This window comes from Ranitomeya variabilis, chromosome 4 (assembly GCF_051348905.1).
Source record: "Ranitomeya variabilis isolate aRanVar5 chromosome 4, aRanVar5.hap1, whole genome shotgun sequence".
Classification (NCBI taxonomy): Eukaryota; Metazoa; Chordata; class Amphibia; order Anura; family Dendrobatidae; genus Ranitomeya; species Ranitomeya variabilis.
The window spans coordinates 2204425-2227170 of NC_135235.1; the positions used below are offsets into that span (position 1 = coordinate 2204425).

Below are 22746 nucleotides of genomic sequence, written 5' to 3' on the forward strand. Positions count from 1 at the left end.
TTGAGGACAGAGCCACTGCCTCTGGGTACCGGGTAGCGTAGTCTACCACAGTGAGGATGTATTGCTTTCCAAAGCTGCTGCGGACAGCCAGTGGGCCCACAATGTCCACCACGATCCTCTGAATAGGCTCCTCTATCACTGGCAAAGGGATCAGGGGAGCCTTAAGAGCAGGCTCCGCCTTCGCCACTCTTTGACAGGTGACACAGGAGCAGCAGTAGTTTGACACATCTGTCCCCATCTTGGGCCAATAGAAGTGTTGAGACAGCCGGGCCTTAGTTTTGCTGATCACCAAGTGTCCAGCGAGCGGGATCTCATGGGCAATCCGTAACAACTCACTCCGGAATTGCTATGGGACGACCAGCTGTCTTTCCCTCAACCACCCCTTTTGCGATTTTCCAGGTACTGTCTCCCGGTACAACCTCCCTCGTTCCCAGAACACCCTCTCCTTATCGGTCACAGAGGTGAGCGTCTCGGCGAGGTACCTCAAATTCTCCAGGCTCGCATCTGTGTGCAGAGCGGCCTGAAACTCCTGGCTAGGGGAAGCCCTGAGCGACATCAGGCTCCCTTCCCCACGGGAACCCTCTGGGAGGGACATGCTCTGGGTCCATCTCTGGTTCAGTCACAACGATGACTGAGGAGCGTTCAGAAGGCAGAACGTTATTGGTGTTCTGGGCACTCAGACTGTGGTTGACAGCAGCTACGTAGGCTGTCTCCCTGGGGATTTCCACAGACCCATCAGCTGGCGCTGCTATGGGTACTACCTTCCCATCCACCCCCAACATTCCAGGAGCAGTGCTACTTATGGGCCAGTTACCTTCCTCGGTGGCACTGGTCAGTTGCATAGCATCACCTTTCTCACGGTTCCCATGCATCTCCCCATTTTCTTGAGCACCGACGCTTGCTCCTGTTAGGTCTTCCTCAGCCATCCCACCTCGTGGAATGACGTGGCTGAGCACTCCTGCACCTGTGGACACATCAACCTTTGTGGAAAAATGGTTATCAGGTTTAGTTGGCACATTTACATCATTTTCAGCAACATTCCTAGAGAAAAAATGGTTATCAGATGCATCATTACTCGATAAAGTATTGTCAGATAACACATTTCCCATTGCTATCATCAGCATTCGATCGGGGAGGAGAGTCAGGGACATAGTATGCAACCATTCTCCCCAAATCAGTCCCCAATAAAACATCAGTGGGCAAGATATCGGACAGCCCCACTTCCTTCACCCCGCTCTCGGCACCCCAATCTATATAAACCCGGGCCATTGGCAAGAGACAGGCTGATGCCCCCAATCCCGGTGACCGTTAGGGTTTTCCCCGGAATGATCTCCTCAGGGGCCTCCAGTTCGGGTTGGATAAGGGTCCGTTCAGCCCCGGTGTCCTTGAAGCCTGTAGTGACATGGCCCCCCACGGTGACATGCTGCACGTTGTCACACACCCTCCCAACCGCCACACCCACCAAAAGAACTGCTGCATTAGGCCCTGGGGCCTTGGCTGGGGGGATCTTCTGCTTCTCCGGACAGTTGGCCCTGATATGACCAGTCCGTTTGCAGGAAAAACAATTGCCAAGGTCGGTGGTAGTTCTGGTGCTGTTGGCTACGGGGACAGGACCTCTGGGGTGTTGGCTGGCAGCGGTACTGGCATTGGTTGCAGGCTTACCCCCTCTCCAGCTGGCGGTGACTGGCTTCCGCACTTCCAATTTACGGTTTGCCTCATAGGCATCGTCAATCTGCGCTGCTTTCGTCACGTCTTTGGGTTCTCTGTCTATCAGGAACTGTCACACCTCAGCTGGGCAAAGATGGAAGAACTGGTCTTTGATCATCAGGTCTCGCAGCTGTGCAAAGGTCGTCACTGACAGTCCTTGGGTCCACTGGTCAAAGTGGGTCCCCAGTCCATGTGCCACATCGCTGTAACTGTCGTGTGGGCCACGCTGGAGGTTCCGGAACTTTCTACGGTAAACCTCAGGTGAAAGCTGGTACTTCGTTATCAGGGCCTGCTTGATGGCCTCACAGTCGTCATCTTGATCTTGAGAGAGAGCAGCAAATGCCTCCAGAGCTTTGCCTCTTAGCCCTGGGGTCAGGTATCAGGCCCATTCACCATCCGGCAGCTGATACTGTCTGCATGCTTTCTCAAAGGCCCGCAGAAAAGTGTCCAAGTCCCCGTCCTTTTCCATCACAGGAAAGTGCTCTGGCCGGGGTTTCGGCAACTGAGCATTGCTCGACTCACTGCTCTGCGTGGAAGATGGTACGGCTCTGAGTTGGGCCAGCGGCAGTTCATGGTCCCTCTGGGCTTGGGCCTCCCGCTCGGCTCACTTTTCCGCTTTCTCGTGGGATTGCTGGATCAGCTGCAGCCGTCCATCACGGTCATCAGCGGGGAGTTGTTCCAAGGCCGCCTGCAGGTGGGGGTCCAAGCCGCCCTGGTTGCTAGTAGGGCCAGCATTCAGTAGTTGGACCTCTGCTGCAGACCCGTTTTCGCTTGGGCCGGCTCCTGCCAACACTAGGTCACGGGTCTCACCAATGTGTCAGGGATCCCAGGAGGATATCTTTATCGTCCCCACTACTCACACCAATTTGTCGTGAACCGGGGTTGTTTGGTTGCCCCTGGTTCCTTCTGAAGGGGATTTATCTATATCCCACTTCCCAGTTCCGGTTTGGAACTTGCAGCTCTCTGTCGCCCCCCTTACCCTCAGGTCAGACTAGGTACTGCACCTAGGGTAATTAGTCGCCAGAAAGGCTGCCTGCTATGTACTGGCTATTGGGCACACTGCAGCGAGGGCAATATAACTACTCCCACACAGGCGGGAACAATATTTATCAATGCAGCCGTTGCTGCAAAGATTCCCAATCGCACCGAACAACGTATGCTGCAACCAGCTCTGACTAACGGGTCGGAAGCCAACCCAAATCAGTAGCACAATTCACTTTAGAGGACGCAAAGTTGTATAGAGCAGAAGAGACAAGCTAGCAATTAAATATTTTACTCCATGAAAAATTAGGCAGTGTTTACAAAGTATAGAAAGATATTAGAAAGGAGACAATTCTTATATACATTACAGATTACAAAATAAAATAGGATTAATGTTGAAAAGAGAACACTTACAGGTTATGTCATGGTATCATCTTGGCTGGCCTGTGGCTTAGGAGGATAAAGGGGGGGGAGGGGGAAAGGGGGGTCGCGGCTGCATTGTGTGTGTGTAGAAAGTGTGCTTCTGAAGCTAAACTCACAATATGGCATTTTTTGGCATTATCGTGACAGGGCGCTGTGTATAGTGTGCTGTATATAGGGTGATGTGTATAGGGGGCTGTGTTTAGGGTGCTGGGTATAGGGCGAGTGTATATAGGGCGCTTTATATAGGGGACCGTGTATAGGGCACTGGGTATAGGTTGCTGTGTATAAGGCGCTCTATATAGTTTGCTGTGAATAGGGGGCTGTGTATAGGGCACTGGGTGTAGGGGGCAGTGTATAGGGCTTGTATATAGGTCTCTGTGTATAGGGTGCTGTATATAGGTCACTGTGCATAGGGTGCTGTACAGGGGGCTGGGTATAGGGTGCTGGGTACAGGTCGCTGTCTATAGGGTGCTGTATATAGGGCGATGTGTATAGGGCGCTGGGTATAGGGCGAGTGTATAGGGCGCTGTGTATAGGGTGCTGTGTATAGTGCACGGTGTATAGGGTGCTGTATATAGGTTGCTGTATAAAGGGCACTGTATATAGGGGCTGGGTATAGGGTGTGGTGTATAGGGCGCTGTCTATAGGGGGTTGTGTATAGGGTACTGTGTATAGGTCACTGTGTATAGGGTGCTGTATATGGGGAGCTGTGTATAGGTCACTGTATACAGGGCTGTGTATAGGTCTATGTATATAGGGTACTGTATATAGGGAGCTGTATAAAGGGGCTGGGTATAGGTTGCTGTGTATAGGGTGCTGTCTATAGGGGGCTGTATATAACTCGCTGGGCATATGTTGCTGTGTATATAGGGCTCTGTGTATAGGTCACTGTATATAGGGCGCTGTGTATAGGGTGCTGTGTATAGTGCACGGTGTATAGGGTGCTGTATAAAGGGCACTGTATATAGGGGCTGGGTATAGGGTGTGGTGTATAGGGCGCTGTGTATAGGGCGCTGTGTATAGGGTGCTGTGTATAGTGCACGGTGTATAGGGTGCTGTATATAGGTCGCTGTATAAAGGGCACTGTATATAGGGGCTGGGTATAGGGTGTGGTGTATAGGGCGCTGTCTATAGGGGGTTGTGTATAGGGTACTGTGTATAGGTCACTGTGTATAGGGTGCTGTATATGGGGAGCTGTGTATAGGTCACTGTATACAGGGCTGTGTATAGGTCTATGTATATAGGGTACTGTATATAGGGAGCTGTATAAAGGGGCTGTGTATAGGGTGCTGTCTATAGGGGGCTGTATATAACTCGCTGGGCATATGTTGCTGTGTATATAGGGCTCTGTGTATAGGTCACTGTATATAGGGAGCTGTGTATAGGGGCTGGGTATAGGTTGCTGTGTATACAGGGCTCTGTGTACAGGTCGCTGGATATAGGGCGCTGTATATAGGGGGCTGTGTATAGGGCGAGTGTATACAGGGCTGGGTGTAAGACAGCATGTATGTGACCTGCCATGTATCTCCGCAGGCAGGAGGAATAGGATGGCCGCCATGTGACAGGACGACTTCCGGCCGGGCGGCTGCTGATTCGCCGCTGGATATCAGCTGTCTCTCTGACTACAGCTCCCGGCGTGCTCCGCGACCGGAACGGAAGTGCCCGGTGCCGGGCCGATGATGGTCGGACACAACCAGATCCATGGAGGAGGAGGAGGATCCCAACCACAACCACTGGCGGCTGCGGCCCGACTGCGCCCCGGAGCTGTGCAGGAGAGGACGGGACGGCGGGAGGAGCGGAGGAGGAGGAGGAGGACTGACCGGCATCAGCTCCAGCGCCTCCAAGTTCTGTGAGTGCAGAGGGTGCGACATGTGCAGGAGGAGTGTGCGACATCTGTGTGTAATTATATATAGTGTGTGACATCTGTGTGTAATTATATATAGTGTGCAGTGTGTGACATCTGTGTGTAATTATATATAGTGTGTGCAGTGTGTGACATCTGTGTGTAATTATATATAGTGTGTACAGTGTGTGACATCTGTGTGTAATTATATATAGTGTGTGCAGTGTGTGACATCTGTGTGTAATTATATATAGTGTGTGCAGTGTGTGACATCTGTGTGTAATTATATATAGTGTGTACAGTGTGTGACATCTGTGTGTAATTATATATAGTGTGTGCAGTGTGTGACATCTGTGTGTAATTATATATAGTGTGTGCAGTGTGTGACATCTGTGTGTAATTATATATAGTGTGTGCAGTGTGTGACATCTGTGTGTAATTATATATAGTGTGTGCAGTGTGTGACATCTGTGTGTAATTATATATAGTGTGTGCAGTGTGTGACATCTGTGTGTAATTATATATAGTGTGTACAGTGTGTGACATCTGTGTGTAATTATATATAGTGTGTGCAGTGTGTGACATCTGTGTGTAATTATATATAGTGTGTGCAGTGTGTGACATCTGTGTGTAATTATATATAGTGTGTGCAGTGTGACATCTGTGTGTAATTATATATAGTGTGTGCAGTGTGCGACATCTGTGTGTAATTATATATAGTGTGTGCAGTGTGTGACATCTGTGTGTAATTATATATAGTGTGTGCAGTGTGTGACATCTGTGTGTAATTATATATAGTGTGTGCAGTGTGTGACATCTGTGTGTAATTATATATAGTGTGTACAGTGTGTGACATCTGTGTGTAATTATATATAGTGTACAGTGTGCGACATCTGTGTGTAATTATATATAGTGTGTGCAGTGTGTGACATCTGTGTGTAATTATATATAGTGTGTGCAGTGTGTGACATCTGTGTGTAATTATATATAGTGTGTGCAGTGTGTGACATCTGTGTGTAATTATATATAGTGTGTGCAGTGTGTGACATCTGTGTGTAATTATATATAGTGTGTGCAGTGTGTGACATCTGTGTGTAATTATATATAGTGTACAGTGTGCGACATCTGTGTGTAATTATATATAGTGTGTGCAGTGTGTGACATCTGTGTGTAATTATATATAGTGTGTGCAGTGTGTGACATCTGTGTGTAATTATATATAGTGTGTACAGTGTGTGACATCTGTGTGTAATTATATATAGTGTGTGCAGTGTGTGACATCTGTGTGTAATTATATATAGTGTGTGCAGTGTGTGACATCTGTGTGTAATTATATATAGTGTGTGCAGTGTGACATCTGTGTGTAATTATATATAGTGTGTGCAGTGTGCGACATCTGTGTGTAATTATATATAGTGTGTGCAGTGTGTGACATCTGTGTGTAATTATATATAGTGTGTGCAGTGTGTGACATCTGTGTGTAATTATATATAGTGTGTACAGTGTGTGACATCTGTGTGTAATTATATATAGTGTACAGTGTGCGACATCTGTGTGTAATTATATATAGTGTGTGCAGTGTGTGACATCTGTGTGTAATTATATATAGTGTGTGCAGTGTGTGACATCTGTGTGTAATTATATATAGTGTGTGCAGTGTGCGACATCTGTGTGTAATTATATATAGTGTGTGCAGTGTGTGACATCTGTGTGTAATTATATATAGTGTGTGCAGTGTGTGACATCTGTGTGTAATTATATATAGTGTACAGTGTGTGACATCTGTGTGTAATTATATATAGTGTGTGCAGTGTGTGACATCTGTGTGTAATTATATATAGTGTACAGTGTGCGACATCTGTGTGTAATTATATATAGTGTGTGCAGTGTGTGACATCTGTGTGTAATTATATATAGTGTGTGCAGTGTGTGACATCTGTGTGTAATTATATATAGTGTGTGCAGTGTGTGACATCTGTGTGTAATTATATATAGTGTGTACAGTGTGTGACATCTGTGTGTAATTATATATAGTGTACAGTGTGTGACATCTGTGTGTAATTATATATAGTGTGTGACATCTGTGTGTAATTATATATAGTGTACAGTGTGTGACATCTGTGTGTAATTATATATAGTGTGTACAGTGTGTGACATCTGTGTGTAATTATATATAGTGTGCAGTGTGTGACATCTGTGTGTAATTATATATAGTGTGTGCAGTGTGCGACATCTGTGTGTAATTATATATAGTGTGTGCAGTGTGTGACATCTGTGTGTAATTATATATAGTGTGTGCAGTGTGTGACATCTGTGTGTAATTATATATAGTGTGTGCAGTGTGTGACATCTGTGTGTAATTATATATAGTGTGTGCAGTGTGTGACATCTGTGTGTAATTATATATAGTGTGTGACATCTGTGTGTAATTATATATAGTGTACAGTGTGTGACATCTGTGTGTAATTATATATAGTGTGTACAGTGTGTGACATCTGTGTGTAATTATATATAGTGTGTGCAGTGTGTGACATCTGTGTGTAATTATATATAGTGTGTGCAGTGTGTGACATCTGTGTGTAATTATATATAGTGTGTGCAGTGTGTGACATCTGTGTGTAATTATATATAGTGTGTGCAGTGTGTGACATCTGTGTGTAATTATATATAGTGTGTACAGTGTGTGACATCTGTGTGTAATTATATATAGTGTGTGCAGTGTGACATCTGTGTGTAATTATATATAGTGTACAGTGTGTGACATCTGTGTGTAATTATATATAGTGTGTACAGTGTGTAACATCTGTGTGTAATTATATATAGTGTACAGTGTGACATCTGTGTGTAATTATATATAGTGTGTGCAGTGTGTGACATCTGTGTGTAATTATATATAGTGTACAGTGTGTGACATCTGTGTGTAATTATATATAGTGTGTGCAGTGTGTGACATCTGTGTGTAATTATATATAGTGTGTGCAGTGTGTGACATCTGTGTGTAATTATATATAGTGTACAGTGTGTGACATCTGTGTGTAATTATATATAGTGTGTACAGTGTGTGACATCTGTGTGTAATTATATATAGTGTGTGCAGTGTGTGACATCTGTGTGTAATTATATATAGTGTGCAGTGTGTGACATCTGTGTGTAATTATATATAGTGTGTGCAGTGTGTGACATCTGTGTGTAATTATATATAGTGTACAGTGTGTGACATCTGTGTGTAATTATATATAGTGTACAGTGTGTGACATCTGTGTGTAATTATATATAGTGTGCAGTGTGTGACATCTGTGTGTAATTATATATAGTGTGTACAGTGTGCGACAAATGTGTGTAATTATATATAGTGTGCAGTGTGCGACATCTGTGTGTAATTATATATAGTGTACAGTGTGTGACATCTGTGTGTAATTATATATAGTGTGTGCAGTGTGTGACATCTGTGTGTAATTATATATAGTGTGTGCAGTGTGTGACATCTGTGTGTAATTATATATAGTGTGTACAGTGTGTGACATCTGTGTGTAATTATATATAGTGTGTGCAGTGTGTGACATCTGTGTGTAATTATATATAGTGTACAGTGTGTGACATCTGTGTGTAATTATATATAGTGTGTGCAGTGTGTGACATCTGTGTGTAATTATATATAGTGTGTGCAGTGTGTGACATCTGTGTGTAATTATATATAGTGTACAGTGTGTGACATCTGTGTGTAATTATATATAGTGTACAGTGTGTGACATCTGTGTGTAATTATATATAGTGTGCAGTGTGTGACATCTGTGTGTAATTATATATAGTGTGTACAGTGTGCGACAAATGTGTGTAATTATATATAGTGTGCAGTGTGCGACATCTGTGTGTAATTATATATAGTGTACAGTGTGTGACATCTGTGTGTAATTATATATAGTGTGTGCAGTGTGTGACATCTGTGTGTAATTATATATAGTGTGTGCAGTGTGTGACATCTGTGTGTAATTATATATAGTGTACAGTGTGTGACATCTGTGTGTAATTATATATAGTGTGTACAGTGTGTGACATCTGTGTGTAATTATATATAGTGTGCAGTGTGTGACATCTGTGTGTAATTATATATAGTGTGTGCAGTGTGTGACATCTGTGTGTAATTATATATAGTGTGTACAGTGTGTGACATCTGTGTGTAATTATATATAGTGTGTACAGTGTGTGACATCTGTGTGTAATTATATATAGTGTACAGTGTGTGACATCTGTGTGTAATTATATATAGTGTGTGCAGTGTGTGACATCTGTGTGTAATTATATATAGTGTGTGCAGTGTGTGACATCTGTGTGTAATTATATATAGTGTGTGCAGTGTGTGACATCTGTGTGTAATTATATATAGTGTGTGCAGTGTGTGACATCTGTGTGTAATTATATATAGTGTGTGCAGTGTGTGACATCTGTGTGTAATTATATATAGTGTGTACAGTGTGTGACATCTGTGTGTAATTATATATAGTGTGTGCAGTGTGTGACATCTATGTGTAATTATATATAGTGTGTACAGTGTGTGACATCTGTGTGTAATTATATATAGTGTGTGCAGTGTGTGACATCTGTGTGTAATTATATATAGTGTGTGCAGTGTGTGACATCTGTGTGTAATTATATATAGTGTGTACAGTGTGTGACATCTGTGTGTAATTATATATAGTGTGTGCAGTGTGTGACATCTGTGTGTAATTATATATAGTGTACAGTGTGTGACATCTGTGTGTAATTATATATAGTGTGTGCAGTGTGTGACATCTGTGTGTAATTATATATAGTGTGTGCAGTGTGTGACATCTGTGTGTAATTATATATAGTGTACAGTGTGTGACATCTGTGTGTAATTATATATAGTGTACAGTGTGTGACATCTGTGTGTAATTATATATAGTGTGCAGTGTGTGACATCTGTGTGTAATTATATATAGTGTGTACAGTGTGCGACAAATGTGTGTAATTATATATAGTGTGCAGTGTGCGACATCTGTGTGTAATTATATATAGTGTGCAGTGTGCGACATCTGTGTGTAATTATATATAGTGTGTGACATCTGTGTGTAATTATATATAGTGTGCAGTGTGTGACATCTGTGTGTAATTATATATAGTGTGTACAGTGTGTGACATCTGTGTGTAATTATATATAGTGTGTGCAGTGTGTGACATCTGTGTGTAATTATATATAGTGTGTGCAGTGTGTGACATCTGTGTGTAATTATATATAGTGTGTGCAGTGTGCGACATCTGTGTGTAATTATATATAGTGTGTGCAGTGTGCGACATCTGTGTGTAATTATATATAGTGTGTGCAGTGTGTGACATCTGTGTGTAATTATATATAGTGTACAGTGTGTGACATCTGTGTGTAATTATATATAGTGTGTACAGTGTGTGACATCTGTGTGTAATTATATATAGTGTGTGCAGTGTGTGACATCTGTGTGTAATTATATATAGTGTGTGACATCTGTGTGTAATTATATATAGTGTGTGCAGTGTGTGACATCTGTGTGTAATTATATATAGTGTACAGTGTGTGACATCTGTGTGTAATTATATATAGTGTGTACAGTGTGTGACATCTGTGTGTAATTATATATAGTGTGTGCAGTGTGTGACATCTGTGTGTAATTATATATAGTGTGTGACATCTGTGTGTAATTATATATAGTGTGTGCAGTGTGTGACATCTGTGTGTAATTATATATAGTGTACAGTGTGTGACATCTGTGTGTAATTATATATAGTGTGTACAGTGTGTGACATCTGTGTGTAATTATATATAGTGTGTGCAGTGTGTGACATCTGTGTGTAATTATATATAGTGTACAGTGTGTGACATCTGTGTGTAATTATATATAGTGTGTGCAGTGTGTGACATCTGTGTGTAATTATATATAGTGTGTGACATCTGTGTGTAATTATATATAGTGTGTGCAGTGTGTGACATCTGTGTGTAATTATATATAGTGTGCAGTGTGTGACATCTGTGTGTAATTATATATAGTGTGTGCAGTGTGTGACATCTGTGTGTAATTATATATAGTGTGTACAGTGTGACATCTGTGTGTAATTATATATAGTGTGTGCAGTGTGTGACATCTGTGTGTAATTATATATAGTGTGTGACATCTATGTGTAATTATATATAGTGTGCAGTGTGTGACATCTGTGTGTAATTATATATAGTGTGTACAGTGTGTGACATCTGTGTGTAATTATATATAGTGTGTACAGTGTGACATCTGTGTGTAATTATATATAGTGTGTGCAGTGTGTGACATCTGTGTGTAATTATATATAGTGTGTACAGTGTGTGACATCTGTGTGTAATTATATATAGTGTGCAGTGTGTGACATCTGTGTGTAATTATATATAGTGTGTGCAGTGTGTGACATCTGTGTGTAATTATATATAGTGTGTGACATCTGTGTGTAATTATATATAGTGTGTACAGTGTGTGACATCTGTGTGTAATTATATATAGTGTGTACAGTGTGTGACATCTGTGTGTAATTATATATAGTGTGTACAGTGTGTGACATCTGTGTGTAATTATATATAGTGTGTGCAGTGTGTGACATCTGTGTGTAATTATATATAGTGTGTACAGTGTGTGACATCTGTGTGTAATTATATATAGTGTGTACAGTGTGTGACATCTGTGTGTAATTATATATAGTGTGTACAGTGTGTGACATCTGTGTGTAATTATATATAGTGTGTGCAGTGTGTGACATCTGTGTGTAATTATATATAGTGTGTGCAGTGTGTGACATCTGTGTGTAATTATATATAGTGTGTGCAGTGTGTGACATCTGTGTGTAATTATATATAGTGTGTGCAGTGTGTGACATCTGTGTGTAATTATATATAGTGTACAGTGTGTGACATCTGTGTGTAATTATATATAGTGTGTGCAGTGTGTGACATCTGTGTGTAATTATATATAGTGTGTGCAGTGTGTGACATCTGTGTGTAATTATATATAGTGTGTGCAGTGTGTGACATCTGTGTGTAATTATATATAGTGTGTGCAGTGTGTGACATCTGTGTGTAATTATATATAGTGTACAGTGTGTGACATCTGTGTGTAATTATATATAGTGTGTACAGTGTGTGACATCTGTGTGTAATTATATATAGTGTGTGCAGTGTGTGACATCTGTGTGTAATTATATATAGTGTGTGACATCTGTGTGTAATTATATATAGTGTGTACAGTGTGTGACATCTGTGTGTAATTATATATAGTGTGTACAGTGTGTGACATCTGTGTGTAATTATATATAGTGTGTGCAGTGTGTGACATCTGTGTGTAATTATATATAGTGTGTGCAGTGTGTGACATCTGTGTGTAATTATATATAGTGTGTACAGTGTGTGACATCTGTGTGTAATTATATATAGTGTGTACAGTGTGTGACATCTGTGTGTAATTATATATAGTGTGTGCAGTGTGTGACATCTGTGTGTAATTATATATAGTGTGTGCAGTGTGTGACATCTGTGTGTAATTATATATAGTGTGTGCAGTGTGTGACATCTGTGTGTAATTATATATAGTGTGTGCAGTGTGTGACATCTGTGTGTAATTATATATAGTGTACAGTGTGTGACATCTGTGTGTAATTATATATAGTGTGCAGTGTGTGACATCTGTGTGTAATTATATATAGTGTGTGCAGTGTGTGACATCTGTGTGTAATTATATATAGTGTGTACAGTGTGTGACATCTGTGTGTAATTATATATAGTGTGTACAGTGTGTGACATCTGTGTGTAATTATATATAGTGTGTACAGTGTGTGACATCTGTGTGTAATTATATATAGTGTGTACAGTGTGTGACATCTGTGTGTAATTATATATAGTGTGTACAGTGTGTGACATCTGTGTGTAATTATATATAGTGTGTGCAGTGTGTGACATCTGTGTGTAATTATATATAGTGTGTACAGTGTGTGACATCTGTGTGTAATTATATATAGTGTGTGCAGTGTGTGACATCTGTGTGTAATTATATATAGTGTGTGCAGTGTGTGACATCTGTGTGTAATTATATATAGTGTGTGCAGTGTGTGACATCTGTGTGTAATTATATATAGTGTGTGCAGTGTGTGACATCTGTGTGTAATTATATATAGTGTGTGCAGTGTGTGACATCTGTGTGTAATTATATATAGTGTGTACAGTGTGTGACATCTGTGTGTAATTATATATAGTGTGTGCAGTGTGTGACATCTGTGTGTAATTATATATAGTGTGTACAGTGTGTGACATCTGTGTGTAATTATATATAGTGTACAGTGTGTGACATCTGTGTGTAATTATATATAGTGTGTGCAGTGTGTGACATCTGTGTGTAATTATATATAGTGTGTGCAGTGTGTGACATCTGTGTGTAATTATATATAGTGTGTGCAGTGTGTGACATCTGTGTGTAATTATATATAGTGTACAGTGTGTGACATCTGTGTGTAATTATATATAGTGTGCAGTGTGTGACATCTGTGTGTAATTATATATAGTGTGTACAGTGTGTGACATCTGTGTGTAATTATATATAGTGTGTACAGTGTGTGACATCTGTGTGTAATTATATATAGTGTACAGTGTGTGACATCTGTGTGTAATTATATATAGTGTGTGCAGTGTGTGACATCTGTGTGTAATTATATATAGTGTGTGCAGTGTGTGACATCTGTGTGTAATTATATATAGTGTACAGTGTGTGACATCTGTGTGTAATTATATATAGTGTGTGCAGTGTGTGACATCTGTGTGTAATTATATATAGTGTGCGACAAATGTGTGTAATTATATATAGTGTGTGACATCTGTGTGTAATTATATATAGTGTGCGACAAATGTGTGTAATTATATATATATATAGTGTACAGTGTGCGACATCTGTGTGTAATTATATATAGTGTACAGTGTGTGACATCTGTGTGTAATTATATATAGTGTACAGTGTGTGACATCTGTGTGTAATTATATATAGTGTGTACAGTGTGTGACATCTGTGTGTAATTATATATAGTGTGTGCAGTGTGTGACATCTGTGTGTAATTATATATAGTGTGTGCAGTGTGTGACATCTGTGTGTAATTATATATAGTGTGTACAGTGTGTGACATCTGTGTGTAATTATATATAGTGTGTGCAGTGTGACATCTGTGTGTAATTATATATAGTGTGCAGTGTGTGACATCTGTGTGTAATTATATATAGTGTGTGCAGTGTGTGACATCTGTGTGTAATTATATATAGTGTGTGCAGTGTGTGACATCTGTGTGTAATTATATATAGTGTGTGCAGTGTGTGACATCTGTGTGTAATTATATATAGTGTGTGCAGTGTGTGACATCTGTGTGTAATTATATATAGTGTGTGCAGTGTGTGACATCTGTGTGTAATTATATATAGTGTGTGCAGTGTGTGACATCTGTGTGTAATTATATATAGTGTGTGCAGTGTGTGACATCTGTGTGTAATTATATATAGTGTGTGCAGTGTGTGACATCTGTGTGTAATTATATATAGTGTGTGCAGTGTGTGACATCTGTGTGTAATTATATATAGTGTGTGCAGTGTGTGACATCTGTGTGTAATTATATATAGTGTGTACAGTGTGTGACATCTGTGTGTAATTATATATAGTGTACAGTGTGTGACATCTGTGTGTAATTATATATAGTGTGCAGTGTGTGACATCTGTGTGTAATTATATATAGTGTGTGCAGTGTGTGACATCTGTGTGTAATTATATATAGTGTGCAGTGTGTGACATCTGTGTGTAATTATATATAGTGTGTGCAGTGTGTGACATCTGTGTAATTATATATAGTGTGTGCAGTGTGTGTAATTATATATAGTGTGTACAGTGTGTGACATCTGTGTGTAATTATATATAGTGTACAGTGTGTGACATCTGTGTGTAATTATATATAGTGTGTACAGTGTGTGACATCTGTGTGTAATTATATATAGTGTGCAGTGTGTGACATCTGTGTGTAATTATATATAGTTTGTGCAGTGTGTGACATCTGTGTGTAATTATATATAGTGTGTGCAGTGTGTGACATCTGTGTGTAATTATATATAGTGTGTACAGTGTGTGACATCTGTGTGTAATTATATATAGTGTGCAGTGTGTGACATCTGTGTGTAATTATATATAGTGTGTGCAGTGTGTGACATCTGTGTGTAATTATATATAGTGTGCAGTGTGTGACATCTGTGTGTAATTATATATAGTGTGTACAGTGTGTGACATCTGTGTGTAATTATATATAGTGTGTGCAGTGTGTGACATCTGTGTGTAATTATATATAGTGTGTGCAGTGTGTGACATCTGTGTGTAATTATATATAGTGTGTGCAGTGTGTGACATCTGTGTGTAATTATATATAGTGTGCAGTGTGTGACATCTGTGTGTAATTATATATAGTGTGTGCAGTGTGTGACATCTGTGTGTAATTATATATAGTGTGTGCAGTGTGTGACATCTGTGTGTAATTATATATAGTGTGCAGTGTGTGACATCTGTGTGTAATTATATATAGTGTGTACAGTGTGTGACATCTGTGTGTAATTATATATAGTGTGTGCAGTGTGTGACATCTGTGTGTAATTATATATAGTGTGTGCAGTGTGTGACATCTGTGTGTAATTATATATAGTGTGTACAGTGTGTGACATCTGTGTGTAATTATATATAGTGTGCAGTGTGTGACATCTGTGTGTAATTATATATAGTGTGTGCAGTGTGTGACATCTGTGTGTAATTATATATAGTGTGTGCAGTGTGTGACATCTGTGTGTGATTATATATAGTGTGCAGTGTGTGACATCTGTGTGTAATTATATATAGTGTGTGCAGTGTGCGACATCTGTGTAATTATATATAGTGTGTGCAGTGTGTGACATCTGTGTGTAATTATATATAGTGTGTGCAGTGTGTGACATCTGTGTAATTATATATAGTGTGTGCAGTGTGTGACATCTGTGTGTAATTATATATAGTGTGTGCAGTGTGTGACATCTGTGTGTAATTATATATAGTGTACAGTGTGTGACATCTGTGTGTAATTATATATAGTGTGTGCAGTGTGTGACATCTGTGTGTAATTATATATGGTGTGTGCAGTGTGTGACATCTGTGTGTAATTATATATAGTGTGTGCAGTGTGTGACATCTGTGTGTAATTATATATAGTGTGTGCAGTGTGTGACATCTGTGTGTAATTATATATAGTGTACAGTGTGTGACATCTGTGTGTAATTATATATAGTGTACAGTGTGTGACATCTGTGTGTAATTATATATAGTGTACAGTGTGTGACATCTGTGTGTAATTATATATAGTGTGTACAGTGTGTGACATCTGTGTGTAATTATATATAGTGTGTGCAGTGTGACATCTGTGTGTAATTATATATAGTGTGTGCAGTGTGTGACATCTGTGTGTAATTATATATAGTGTGTGCAGTGTGTGACATCTGTGTGTAATTATATATAGTGTGTGCAGTGTGTGACATCTGTGTGTAATTATATATAGTGTGTGCAGTGTGACATCTGTGTGTAATTATATATAGTGTGCAGTGTGTGACATCTGTGTGTAATTATATATAGTGTACAGTGTGTGACATCTGTGTGTAATTATATATAGTGTGTACAGTGTGTGACATCTGTGTGTAATTATATATAGTGTACAGTGTGTGACATCTGTGTGTAATTATATATAGTGTACAGTGTGTGACATCTGTGTGTAATTATATATAGTGTGTGCAGTGTGTGACATCTGTGTGTAATTATATATAGTGTGTACAGTGTGTGACATCTGTGTGTAATTATATATAGTGTACAGTGTGTGACATCTGTGTGTAATTATATATAGTGTACAGTGTGTGACATCTGTGTGTAATTATATATAGTGTGTGACATCTGTGTGTAATTATATATAGTGTGTGCAGTGTGTGACATCTGTGTGTAATTATATATAGTGTGTGACATCTGTGTGTAATTATATATAGTGTGTGCAGTGTGACATCTGTGTGTAATTATATATAGTGTGTGCAGTGTGTGACATCTGTGTGTAATTATATATAGTGTGTGCAGTGTGTGACATCTGTGTGTAATTATATATAGTGTGTGACATCTGTGTGTAATTATATATAGTGTGTGCAGTGTGACATCTGTGTGTAATTATATATAGTGTGTGACATCTGTGTGTAATTATATATAGTGTGTGCAGTGTGTGACATCTGTGTGTAATTATATATAGTGTGTGCAGTGTGTGACATCTGTGTGTAATTATATATAGTGTGTGACATCTGTGTGTAATTATATATAGTGTGTGCAGTGTGACATCTGTGTGTAATTATATATAGTGTGTGACATCTGTGTGTAATTATATATAGTGTGTGCAGTGTGTGACATCTGTGTGTAATTATATATAGTGTGTGCAGTGTGTGACATCTGTGTGTAATTATATATAGTGTGTGCAGTGTGACATCTGTGTGTAATTATATATAGTGTGTGCAGTGTGTGACATCTGTGTGTAATTATATATAGTGTGTACAGTGTGTGACATCTGTGTGTAATTATATATAGTGTGTGACATCTGTGTGTAATTATATATAGTGTGTACAGTGTGACATCTGTGTGTAATTATATATAGTGTGTGCAGTGTGTGACATCTGTGTGTAATTATATATAGTGTGTGCAGTGTGTGACATCTGTGTGTAATTATATATAGTGTGTGCAGTGTGACATCTGTGTGTAATTATATATAGTGTGTGCAGTGTGTGACATCTGTGTGTAATTATATATAGTGTACAGTGTGACATCTGTGTGTAATTATATATAGTGTGTGCAGTGTGTGACATCTGTGTGTAATTATATATAGTGTACAGTGTGACATCTGTGTGTAATTATATATAGTGTGTGCAGTGTGTGACATCTGTGTGTAATTATATATAGTGTGTACAGTGTGTGACATCTGTGTGTAATTATATATAGTGTGTGACATCTGTGTGTAATTATATATAGTGTGTGCAGTGTGTGACATCTGTGTGTAATTATATATAGTGTGTGCAGTGTGTGACATCTGTGTGTAATTATATATAGTGTGTGCAGTGTGACATCTGTGTGTAATTATATATAGTGTGTGCAGTGTGTGACATCTGTGTGTAATTATATATAGTGTGTGCAGTGTGTGACATCTGTGTGTAATTATATATAGTGTGTGCAGTGTGTGACATCTGTGTGTAATTATATATAGTGTGTGCAGTGTGTGACATCTGTGTGTAATTATATATAGTGTGTGCAGTGTGTGACATCTGTGTGTAATTATATATAGTGTGTGCAGTGTGTGACATCTGTGTGTAATTATATATAGTGTGTGCAGTGTGTGACATCTGTGTGTAATTATATATAGTGTGTGCAGTGTGTGACATCTGTGTGTAATTATATATAGTGTGTGCAGTGTGTGACATCTGTGTGTAATTATATATAGTGTGCAGTGTGTGACATCTGTGTGTAATTATATATAGTGTACAGTGTGTGACATCTGTGTGTAATTATATATAGTGTGTACAGTGTGTGACATCTGTGTGTAATTATATATAGTGTACAGTGTGTGACATCTGTGTGTAATTATATATAGTGTGTGCAGTGTGTGACATCTGTGTGTAATTATATATAGTGTACAGTGTGTGACATCTGTGTGTAATTATATATAGTGTACAGTGTGTGACATCTGTGTGTAATTATATATAGTGTGTGCAGTGTGTGACATCTGTGTGTAATTATATATAGTGTGTGACATCTGTGTGTAATTATATATAGTGTGTGCAGTGTGTGACATCTGTGTGTAATTATATATAGTGTGTGCAGTGTGTGACATCTGTGTGTAATTATATATAGTGTGTGCAGTGTGTGACATCTGTGTGTAATTATATATAGTGTGTGACATCTGTGTGTAATTATATATAGTGTGTGCAGTGTGACATCTGTGTGTAATTATATATAGTGTGTGACATCTGTGTGTAATTATATATAGTGTGTGCAGTGTGTGACATCTGTGTGTAATTATATATAGTGTGTGCAGTGTGTGACATCTGTGTGTAATTATATATAGTGTGTGACATCTGTGTGTAATTATATATAGTGTGTGCAGTGTGACATCTGTGTGTAATTATATATAGTGTGTGACATCTGTGTGTAATTATATATAGTGTGTGCAGTGTGTGACATCTGTGTGTAATTATATATAGTGTGTGCAGTGTGTGACATCTGTGTGTAATTATATATAGTGTGTGCAGTGTGACATCTGTGTGTAATTATATATAGTGTGTGCAGTGTGTGACATCTGTGTGTAATTATATATAGTGTGTACAGTGTGTGACATCTGTGTGTAATTATATATAGTGTGTGACATCTGTGTGTAATTATATATAGTGTGTACAGTGTGTGACATCTGTGTGTAATTATATATAGTGTGTGCAGTGTGTGACATCTGTGTGTAATTATATATAGTGTGTGCAGTGTGTGACATCTGTGTGTAATTATATATAGTGTGTGCAGTGTGACATCTGTGTGTAATTATATATAGTGTGTGCAGTGTGTGACATCTGTGTGTAATTATATATAGTGTGTGCAGTGTGTGACATCTGTGTGTAATTATATATAGTGTGTACAGTGTGTGACATCTGTGTGTAATTATATATAGTGTGCAGTGTGTGACATCTGTGTGTAATTATATATAGTGTACAGTGTGTGACATCTGTGTGTAATTATATATAGTGTGTGCAGTGTGTGACATCTGTGTGTAATTATATATAGTGTGTGCAGTGTGTGACATCTGTGTGTAATTATATATAGTGTGTACAGTGTGTGACATCTGTGTGTAATTATATATAGTGTACAGTGTGACATCTGTGTGTAATTATATATAGTGTGTGCAGTGTGTGACATCTGTGTGTAATTATATATAGTGTACAGTGTGACATCTGTGTGTAATTATGTATAGTGTGTGCAGTGTGTGACATCTGTGTGTAATTATATATAGTGTGTGCAGTGTGTGACATCTGTGTGTAATTATATATAGTGTGTACAGTGTGAGACATCTGTGTGTAATTATATATAGTGTGCAGTGTGTGACATCTGTGTGTAATTATATATAGTGTACAGTGTGTGACATCTGTGTGTAATTATATATAGTGTGTGCAGTGTGCGACATCTGTGTGTAATTATATATAGTGTGTGCAGTGTGTGACATCTGTGTGTAATTATATATAGTGTACAGTGTGTGACATCTGTGTGTAATTATATATAGTGTGTACAGTGTGTGACATCTGTGTGTAATTATATATAGTGTGTACAGTGTGTGACATCTGTGTGTAATTATATATAGTGTGTACAGTGTGTGACATCTGTGTGTAATTATATATAGTGTGTGCAGTGTGTGACATCTGTGTAATTATATATAGTGTGTACAGTGTGTGACATCTGTGTGTAATTATATATAGTGTGTACAGTGTGTGACATCTGTGTGTAATTATATATAGTGTGCAGTGTGTGACATCTGTGTGTAATTATATATAGTGTGTGCAGTGTGTGACATCTGTGTGTAATTATATATAGTGTGTGCAGTGTGTGACATCTGTGTGTAATTATATATAGTGTGTACAGTGTGTGACATCTGTGTGTAATTATATATAGTGTGTGCAGTGTGTGACATCTGTGTGTAATTATATATAGTGTGCAGTGTGTGACATCTGTGTGTAATTATATATAGTGTGTACAGTGTGTCATCTGTGTGTAATTATATATAGTGTGTGCAGTGTGTGACATCTGTATGTAATTATATATAGTGTGTGACATCTGTGTGTAATTATATATAGTGTGTGCAGTGTGTGACATCTGTGTGTAATTATATATAGTGTACAGTGTGTGACATCTGTGTGTAATTATATATAGTGTGTGCAGTGTGTGACATCTGTGTGTAATTATATATAGTGTGTACAGTGTGTGACATCTGTGTGTAATTATATATAGTGTGTACAGTGTGTGACATCTGTGTGTAATTATATATAGTGTGTACAGTGTGTGACATCTGTGTGTAATTATATATAGTGTGTACAGTGTGTGACATCTGTGTGTAATTATATATAGTGTGTACAGTGTGTGACATCTGTGTGTAATTATATATAGTGTGTGCAGTGTGTGACATCTGTGTGTAATTATATATAGTGTGTGCAGTGTGTGACATCTGTGTGTAATTATATATAGTGTGTACAGTGTGTGACATCTGTGTGTAATTATATATAGTGTGTACAGTGTGTGACATCTGTGTGTAATTATATATAGTGTACAGTGTGACATCTGTGTGTAATTATATATAGTGTGTGCAGTGTGTGACATCTGTGTGTAATTATATATAGTGTACAGTGTGACATCTGTGTGTAATTATATATAGTGTGTGCAGTGTGTGACATCTGTGTGTAATTATATATAGTGTGCAGTGTGTGACATCTGTGTGTAATTATATATAGTGTGTGACATCTGTGTGTAATTATATATAGTGTGTGCAGTGTGTGACATCTGTGTGTAATTATATATAGTGTGTACAGTGTGTGACATCTGTGTGTAATTATATATAGTGTGTACAGTGTGTGACATCTGTGTGTAATTATATATAGTGTGCAGTGTGTGACATCTGTGTGTAATTATATATAGTGTGTACAGTGTGTGACATCTGTGTGTAATTATATATAGTGTGTGCAGTGTGTGACATCTGTGTGTAATTATATATAGTGTGCAGTGTGTGACATCTGTGTGTAATTATATAGTGTGTGCAGTGTGTGACATCTGTGTGTAATTATATATAGTGTGTACAGTGTGTGACATCTGTGTGTAATTATATATAGTGTGTACAGTGTGTGACATCTGTGTGTAATTATATATAGTGTGTGCAGTGTGTGACATCTGTGTGTAATTATATATAGTGTGTACAGTGTGTGACATCTGTGTGTAATTATATATAGTGTGTGCAGTGTGTGACATCTGTGTGTAATTATATATAGTGTGTGCAGTGTGTGACATCTGTGTGTAATTATATATAGTGTGTACAGTGTGTGACATCTGTGTGTAATTATATATAGTGTGTGCAGTGTGTGACATCTGTGTGTAATTATATATAGTGTGTACAGTGTGACATCTGTGTGTAATTATATATAGTGTGTGCAGTGTGTGACATCTGTGTGTAATTATATATAGTGTACAGTGTGTGACATCTGTGTGTAATTATATATAGTGTGTGCAGTGTGTGACATCTGTGTGTAATTATATATAGTGTACAGTGTGTGACATCTGTGTGTAATTATATATAGTGTGCAGTGTGTGACATCTGTGTGTAATTATATATAGTGTGTGCAGTGTGTGACATCTGTGTGTAATTATATATAGTGTGTACAGTGTGTGACATCTGTGTGTAATTATATATAGTGTGTGACATCTGTGTGTAATTATATATAGTGTGTGCAGTGTGCGACATCTGTGTGTAATTATATATAGTGTGTACAGTGTGTGACATCTGTGTGTAATTATATATAGTGTGTACAGTGTGTGACATCTGTGTGTAATTATATATAGTGTGTACAGTGTGTGACATCTGTGTGTAATTATATATAGTGTGTGACATCTGTGTGTAATTATATATAGTGTGTGCAGTGTGTGACATCTGTG

At 38.6% G+C, this 22746-nt stretch overlaps 1 protein-coding gene across 1 annotated transcript in view; it reads left to right on the forward strand.

Moving 5' to 3' along the window:
• The first annotated feature begins 4616 nt into the window (after nucleotides 1-4616).
• Nucleotides 4617-22746, forward strand: part of CACUL1 (CDK2 associated cullin domain 1) — a 94976-nt gene continuing 76846 nt past the window's right edge. Inside the window, exon 1 of the mRNA XM_077257884.1 lies at nucleotides 4617-4960. Within this exon, the coding sequence (XP_077113999.1) occupies nucleotides 4813-4960 (148 nt within the window). The 5' untranslated portion in view covers nucleotides 4617-4812. The remainder of the gene's footprint in view (nucleotides 4961-22746) is intronic.